The sequence below is a fragment of the Impatiens glandulifera genome, chromosome 5 (genome assembly GCF_907164915.1).
Source record: "Impatiens glandulifera chromosome 5, dImpGla2.1, whole genome shotgun sequence".
NCBI classification, from domain to species: Eukaryota; Viridiplantae; Streptophyta; class Magnoliopsida; order Ericales; family Balsaminaceae; genus Impatiens; species Impatiens glandulifera.
The window spans coordinates 15,171,597-15,180,651 of record NC_061866.1 but is presented as its reverse complement, the minus strand read 5'-3'; the positions used below and the strand labels follow the sequence as shown (position 1 = coordinate 15,180,651).

General features: G+C 31.9%; 1 protein-coding gene across 1 annotated transcript; it reads right to left on the bottom strand.

Moving 5' to 3' along the window:
- Positions 1-5,040: 5,040 nt before the first annotated feature.
- On the bottom strand, positions 5,041-6,744 carry LOC124938299 (peroxisomal 2,4-dienoyl-CoA reductase [(3E)-enoyl-CoA-producing]-like). Its single transcript, XM_047478718.1, has 5 exons — positions 6,460-6,744; positions 6,078-6,237; positions 5,814-5,986; positions 5,415-5,640; positions 5,041-5,347 (listed from the first exon to the last, which is right to left on the bottom strand). The coding sequence occupies exons 1-5, from the start codon at positions 6,643-6,645 to the stop codon at positions 5,193-5,195; spliced, it is 900 nt and encodes a 299-aa protein (XP_047334674.1). The 5' UTR covers positions 6,646-6,744; the 3' UTR covers positions 5,041-5,192.
- Between the last annotated feature and the right edge of the window lie 2,311 nt (positions 6,745-9,055).

Here is a 9,055-nt window from a genome sequence, read left to right as displayed (position 1 = left end):
AGCGATTCGCTAAGTACTTCCCGATTCGCTAAGTACTTAACATTTCGCTAAGGACTTAGCGTTTCACTAGGGACTTAGCGTTTCGCTAAGTACTTCGCGTTTCGCTAAATACTTCGCGTTTCGCTAAGTACTTAGTCGATTGTTGTTCATATCTGACCACAATGTTATTATATTTTTGCAGGATGGGAAGGTGGAGGAGATGAAAACGAATGATATGGAGTTGAAGGATCGGAAGGTGGAGGAGAGTGTGGATGTGAAGGTTGAGAATGATGGGAAGATGGAGGAGAGTGTGGATGTAAAGAATGAGAATGATGGGAAGGTGGAGGAGAGTGTGGATGCAAAGGTGTAGGAGAGTGTGGATGTGAAGGTTGAGGAGAGTGTGGATGTAAAGGTGGAGGAGAGTGTGGATGTGAAGAATGAAAATGATGGGAAGGTGGAGAAGAGTGTGGATGCAAAGGTGGAGGAGAGTGTGGATGAGAAGGTTGAGGAGAGTGTGGATGTAAAGGTGGAGGAGAGTGTGAATGTGAAGGATAAAACTGAGGTAATTTATACTTAGCGAAGTCAAATGTTGTTTCGGGAAGTAAACGCTGACCCCAATGTTGTTCTATTTTTGCAAGAGATGAAGACGAATGAGATGGATGTGAAGGTTGAGAGTGATGGGAAGGTAGATGGTGGGGAGATGTTGCTCTCCGATATGATGCAACAAATAATTGAGAATAAGAAGGATAAGGTCAAGGTTGAGAAGGATAAGGTCAAGGTTGAGAAGGATGGGAAGGTGGACGATGATAATGATTTCCAATTATACAACACTCCACCTAAAGGAGTTGTGAAAAAAAAAAGATTGAGGAAGCCGAAAAAAGATGAAGACTTCACCAACCCTTCTTTGTCAAAACAGGCAAAGACAAATGATCCATTAACTGTCAATCCCCTTCAAAAATTTGATGATGAGCTGCTGGTTCAATTAGATAATTGGTTGAAAGATCCAGCCACCATTGATCAGAAAAAGACTTTGTATACTTGCGAAGCAACGAAAAAGTTGTTTGTTAGAGTTCTAACAAAGTGCACATGGCTTAAAGATCTTGTAAGTCGTGCAATTCATAATTAATTAATGTTATTCTAAGTTGTTTTTTAATGTTGTTTGATATATACTGCCTTTTTCCCATTTCGCAAGAAGTCGACGCATTTTGTCACTTGTTGCGAAAAGGGATTGCGCTATATCCCAAGACATATAAACATTCTAAAGTAACAATAGAGGATTGCTTATTAGCAGATAAGAGTATACGAGAGTACCCGACGTTTAAAAAGGATTCAGAAAATTATCCAATACTACAAGAATTTGATTAGTACTTCCTGGGTGTGGACCATAGATACATGTCAGACTGGCCATCAATCGACGATATATACGTGCCTTTGAACATTGACAACAAGAACTGGGTACTGTGCGTCGTTAGTCTACAAAATAATCACATTGACGTTTATGACTGCGACTTTAGTATTTATAGGAATCTCGATCCATACATGAGACCTTTGTGTGAGATGATTCCACGAGTATTTGCAATGGGAGCCACTGATGCTGAGATACAAAGGTTTCCTAATTTCAACTTCGAGAAAATGACATACAAAAGGTTTCCACACCCACCCAAAAATGCAGTCGCTAAGGCAGGGAAAGTCCCTAGAGCAGACGAGAGCGGGGACTGTGGTGTATTTATGCTTATGTATATGGAATACTTGACTGCTAACTTAGGTGTAGAGAAGGTGACCTCCGATGAAATGGAGTTTTTTAGACAGAAGATGGCGGTCAGGTTATTCCATCAAATTATCGAACCTTAGTATTGTAATTTTGTATTGAATTTTGGATAGAACTTGAACTTGAAGTTAAATGTAATGTTAAAATATTTGTATTTTTAATTTAGTGTTTAGTGTGTATAGTCTGGTATTTTGGATGGTTGAATTGGATGAAATTTTGAATGACTTAGCGTTTCGCTAGGGGCTTAACGTTTCGCTAGGGACTTAGCATTTCGCTAAGTGCTTCACGTTTTGCTAAGTGCTTCACGTTTTTCTTTACATCTATATTATAAGTTGATTTTTGTGTACATACTTGTTTTTTGTGAAAAACATACCAAATCATACCAAAAAATTGAGCATATACTTCAATGTACATAACATACCAAAGCAGTGTATGTGAAAAAACATTAAGTGAAACTTCAAGCCTGCACTTCAATGTGAAGAAACTTCAAGGCTGAATAGCAGTAAGGAAGGATACTCAAACTAAACTAAATTGTGTATCCTTCCTTGCCTGCTATTCAGACTTGAAGGTATCCTTCAATCTACTACGTGTGTATGTGTAACTTTACCTATATTTATAAAAACATAATTTTAACTTTAAACTTTAACTTTAACTTTCACTTTAAACTTTAACTTTTAACTTAAACTTTAACTTCAACTTAAACTTTTGACTTAGCGTACTTAGAGAAACGCTAAGTACTTCGCGTTTCGCTAAGTACTTTGTGTTTCGCGTTTTACTAAGTAGTTCGTGTTTCGCTAAGTATTGATCAGTACATAGATAAACAAAATACCATACTACAACTTATCCCAAACATACTACAACTTATTCCAAACATACTATAACTTAGCCCAAACATACTACAACTTATCTCAAACACACTACACTATTTAAGTTCAATTAACAAAGGAACACTACAACGTATCACCACAATCAATCTAAAGGCTCATACTGTTGAAATGATGGCTCGTGCTGTTGAGATGATGACTCATGATGCTTAAATGATGATGCTCTTGCAATAGATGGTGCAGGCATGACTGCTTTTCATGTTGCCCTATTATGTCCTAGTCCAGCAAATGAGCTTCATCGTCTCGGGGCCTTACGAACCTCACATTGGCATGACCTACGCGTTTTTTGTGGGCGCCCTTTCTTAACCTTAACAGGTGGTTTTAGACACACGCGTTCCTTGATCATTTCGGGAATATTCCAATCGTCTTCATCACCAGCAGGGTAACATGTCTCCGCATATGCATTCATCCAAGATTCAATTGTGTAATCCCTATCAGCATGGAAAATAAAACGATTAATCAATTGGTTAAATAGATTGAACATGTGAGCTGAATAATACCTTAAATAGAAGTCATAACAAACCAAATTGCGGTGACGGGCAGCAGCCATTGCATGCGTACAAGGAAGACCAGAAACTTTAAATACCCAGCAAGTGCAATTCATGTCTTTCAAATTGACTTTAAAATGAGACTAATTGTCATGCACATAAAACTCAAATCGGTTAAGCGATAATATTGTATAGAATCTGGCCTTCTCGAATCTCTCAAATAATAACTTTTCATAAGTTGGAGATAAAACTTTTTGGTGGTTGGACGTTTTTTCTCGTCTATCATTAAACCAATGTTGTATTGTCAATCTTAAATACTCAGTCATTGCGGAAATGGGGTACTTTCTGGCTTCCCTGCTCTGACTAATAAAACTCTCAGCATAATTGTTTGTGAGTTGATTGTATCGCTTACTAGGGAAAAATGCTCTACTCCATCTTTGAAATCCAATTTTTCCAAATAGGCACCAATCCTATGATCTTTAACCCTGATCTTGTCAAAAAACCGATTAAACTGGGGGATAGTGTACGCACGAGAAGCCATATCAAACTCCATATGACAATTATCAGTTTTGAATTTCGCCATAATATTCATCTTTATGTGATATGTGCACGCACCGTTGTCTGCTTCTGGAAAAACAACACACAAGGCATTGGCGATGCTTGGGTGTCTATCGGATAGGAAGACGAGATCATCAACTAATCCAATTGCTTCTTTCAGTTTTTGCATAAAATAAGTCCAAGAGTTATTATTCTCTAAATCACTGAATTTGTGATAAGTTTTTCATTCTCTCAAATGAATAAACAAGTTGTTTTAAATATAGAAAAAATTAGTATTAATAAAAAAAATATTATTAGTTTAAAATAAAATTTATAAAAAAATAAATCACTTAATAAACGTATATACTTGTATAACAAGCTCAATATATATTAATAAAAGTTTATTTAATGTACTTATTATTAAAAATTGATTATTACTAATTGTTAAATACATTTTAAAATTTATTAATTAAATATTTTTTTTTTATTTTTTTTATCAATTAATGAATTAATTTATTTTTCTTTATATATTTATTTTTTTCTATTATTTTAAAATTATTTTTTTAAGACTAATACTTAAATATTATAATATATAAAGTAGTTTAGTGTTCACTATAATATTTAGTTATACTAACAATTTTATATTTTAAATCAAATATTAAACTTTTTACTATTAATTTCATTTTTGTTTATATTAAAAACAATATTCACAAAAATATTATAATAAAACAAAATTTACAAACAAATATAAACAAAACTCACTTACAAAATTCCTAATACAATTTGTTTGTAAATTTTGTTATACTGTAATATTTTTGTGAATGATATTTTTTTTAATATTTGCAAAAATAAAATTAATAATTTTTCCGTTTAATCTTTGATTTAGAATTTGAAATTTAAATTTTTTAATATAAATAAATATTACAATAAAAATTGAACTATTTTATATATTTAAATATTTAAATATTAGTCTTTAAAAAAATAATTTTAAAATAATTTATGTTTTTATAAAATAAAAGGTAAATTTTTTAAAAAAAAATAATAATAATAATCAAATACTAATATAAAACATAAGAATAGAAAAAGAATAAATAGATAAAAAAAATTAATTAATTAATTAAATAATAAAAAAATAAATATTTAATTAATAAATATTAAATTAAAAAAATATATTTAAGACGAGTAATAATGAGAGACTAAATAAGCTAATTTTTAATATTATATAATAAACTTTTATTAGTTTAGATGAACTTTTATTATTTTATACGTGTAATTGAGTTAATTAATTGTACAATTATATACATTTAAGTTTAAAATATTTTTTAAATCCAACTAAACCTAGAGCATAGAATAAACAAAACTATAGTTAAAAGGTAACAGGATGATAATAAGTCATCATTTTATTTTCATAATTATTCCACACATCTTTTTGTCTGAAACACAAAGAGTATACTTGTCCCACCCACATGACTAAACATTTTTATAACAAATAACCCAAAGTAATCCAAATTAACCCAAGTGATCACCTAAACATAATCAGAGTTTGCTCGTTGGAAGTCCTGTAGGAACTTCTCTTGATCTCTTCTCCACTACTCGCGATAACTGCTTCACCGCATCCTTGGGAAGATATCGAGGTCGGCTCAGCCAAATCCCCCCATCAACCACAAGTGTCGTGCCATTGACATATTTTCCTTCAATAACAACAAACTCCATATCAAGATAGTTAATTAGGCAAAAATATAAAAAACAGTTAATTACCTGCATCTGACGCAAGATAAATTGCAGCCATGGCAATGTCCCATTTCTCCCCGAATTTAAACAAGGGCATAACAAGATCCCTAGCTTGGAAATCGATCTCATCAGGTGCAAGTTTACTCACTCCAGTGGCATCAGCTATCGGACCAGGTGCAATTCCATTAACTCTAATATCGTAGTCAGTTCCCCACTCTAGGGACAAGTTTCGGGTTATGGCATCAACAGCAGCCTGATAAAGAATAAAGATACATGGATCATCATCTAATGTCTTGAATTATTTGAATTTAATCTCAAATAACCTACTATCTCGTGATTAATCTCCTAATCAATCAAATCATCAATTAACCACTTAAGTACTATTCAAGTAACCAAAGATCAAACAAGGTAGGTCTTGATTACAACCTTGGCTGCAGAGACATGGATTTGATACCAAGAAGCTGTATAGTGCAAAGTAGCACTGATATTCAATATGATTCCACCACCATCAGATGACTTCTTTCCCAATCCATCTTTCTTCAGATATTTCAATGCCTCATGGCACATTGTGAATGTACCAACTGTATCAATATCCATAACTGTCAAGAATACCAACATCATAGAACTTTTTTAGAACCAGAAATTAGGTCACACTACTTACTATATGGTGTCAAAAGGTAAATAAAAAACCTGTTTTGAACCCATTTGGAGACAGATCTTCAGATGAGACAAGGAAATTTCCTGCTGCACCATTAACAAGAATGTCTAACCTGCCAAAATGTTGAAATGTTGATTCCACAGTTCTATTTGCATCATCCATTTTGCGAACATCTCCCACAAAGCCCACGGCCTGAGAAATATTTGGCATAAGGAAGTTTTAAGTTCTACTACCATATCGATCCATTGGCGGAGGAGGGTTTCAGTTGTTAATAGAAAAGATTGAACATGTCTATCGGTTCTCCTCAGAGGATAAGAAATACCAATCAATTCAGGATAAATTTGGGGATTCGGTACGAATGAATCTGAACTTGGTAAAAAAGGGAAACACAAAATAAGAAAGAAAAGAATTAACCTGAATTCCAAGAGATTGTAGAACAGAGACGGCGGAGTCGAGAACTTGTTGGCGGCGGCCCATGATGGCAATGGAAGCTCCATGATTTCCGAATTGCTTGGCGATCTCAAACCCAATTCCAGAACCACCTCCGGTCAACAGAGCCACTTTCCCTTTCAGTATATCTGCTTTGAACGGAGAATCCATGACTGAGTTCTCTCTCACTCTCACAAGTCAATCACAGTTTGATTCGTTCGATATACACAAATGAAGAACCAACTTTTCCGCTGTAACGACAATCATCTTATTTAATGACAGCAGCAGCCTCATTCACTCATTACTCTGTAGTACAGTACGAATCCGAACTCCTAAACCAATTATTTTTTACCATGTTTCAAATAATTTTTCCAATTATACCCCCATTTCTCTCTCTAAAATAACTATTAACATATTAATTACAGTCTCTCCAATTAAACTCATTAATACTTTATTTTACAAATATAAATATATATAATTAAAATTAATAACATATATTTTATTTTTACTTAATTTTATAAATATAATATATATAATTAAAATAAAAAATTCTAAATTTAATAATTCAAATAAATATTATAATTTAAAATAAAATATTATACACTAAAATAAAATACATTATAAGAAATTTTAATATTATATATTAAAATAAAATATATTATATTATATAAATATTTAAATAATACATATATTACATAAAAATAAATATTATAAATATTGTAAAGTTTATGTAATTTATTTAATTTAAAGTTTGTTTAATTAATAATTTTATAAATATTTTAAGATTTATGTAATTTATTTTAAGGTTTATTTTATTTTATTTCAAGTTTATGTTATATATTTTATTTTAATTTATAATATAATAATGTATATTTTATTTTAATATATAATATTAAAGATTTATGTAATATATTTTATTTTAGTGTATAATATTTATTTGAATTATATATAGTATATTTACAAAATTAAGTAAAAATAAAATATATGTGTTATTTTAATGTAATATATTTTATTTAATATATGTATTATTAAATTTAACTAGCACGTAGACAGTACATTTGCACGAGTAAAAGATATAAAAATCGAGAAAAACAAATTATAGTAAAAATGTGATAACATTTTTATCGGGATCGCCGAAGGAGACTGGGGTCTCGCAACGAAGAACGCTTACACACACGCCGGTTGATAATAATCCTATTAGAGGTTGATTATTTGATTTCTAATCTACGCAAGTTGTCACAAACTCTTGAACCGAGTTCAAGTGCAAAAGTGTTTGTTTCAACTTGAAGCAATAGATGGTCGATTTAGTGAATAAAGAGGAAGAAAATACATAACACAATGTTTATGGATGTTCGGAGTAAAACTCATACCTCACTCCTTCTTCTCAAACCTTGAGAAGGATATCCACTAGAAGATTTGATTGAATACTCGTATACAACCCAATCGAACAGCCACGACCTAGTTGCTGCCTGTTTTCGAACTCTTAGCACACACTCTTGTTGAACAGAAACGGATTCTGTCAACTTACAATACTCACCACTCACACAGAATATGTTAGTATTGTAATACAAATTTGGAATTTAACACACTTAGAATGCTTAGTAACGCTTGAGAAGATTGCTCGAAAGAATGCTGAAGTGAGAGCTTGTAGCACACGATTGTCAAAGGAGTTTAAAGGTTGATGAAAAAGGTGTTTAATCCGGTTGAGCTTCGTTCTCTTAAATAGAAAGATGTCAATGGATATATTTGCTTCTTCAATGGATACATTTTGCTTCATAGTACGTTCTTCTTGATCTTGATTGGTTGAGGTCCAATAAAGTAAATTGGATATGATATCCTTTGATCTTGTGTGTACTTTGATTATAATAAGTCAAGATGATATTAATTTAGATTGATGATTTCCTAGGAGCATCAGTAGGGATAATTTGTCTTTTGGTGTTCTTGACAGTGTAAACTGTGTTGGCAGACAACTGCTATCAAAAAGTTTTCCTCAGACTTGCACGAAAATAGAAATAAAACCCTACTATAACATAAAGATGATTTCTGCCGCTACCAGGAATGTATTTGTCTTCTGAGAAGCGGTAAAACCGATTTCATCTGCTACTGGATTGGAAACCGATCTGGAAAACTAATCCGAGAAACCGATGTCTTCTACCGATCCGGTAAACTGATATGAAACCAATGTGGTAAGCCAATGCGAAACCGATGCGGTAAGCCAATGTGAAACCGATGCCGTAAACCGATGTAGTAAATTGATGCAGAAAACTAAGTCGATACAGATCAGCTTTCCTTCTGGTTTCTTTAATCTGCACAAAATTAACTTAATTAAGTCCTTATTTAATAGTTAATTAATACTAATAATTAATTACATATTTTTACCTAACAATTTATCCATTTTTGATTATTTAATCTAAATATTCAAAACCTTGTAATTTTGTAATCGTTGGCTACTTATATTAAGTTAATTTTCCATTTTTAATTTCTAACAATTTCTCCCTCTTTGATTGTTTATAATAAATTATCAAAGCCAGTTAAAATTATCAAAATCAGCGACCTATTCCTTATTTGTTTCTTAGCAATT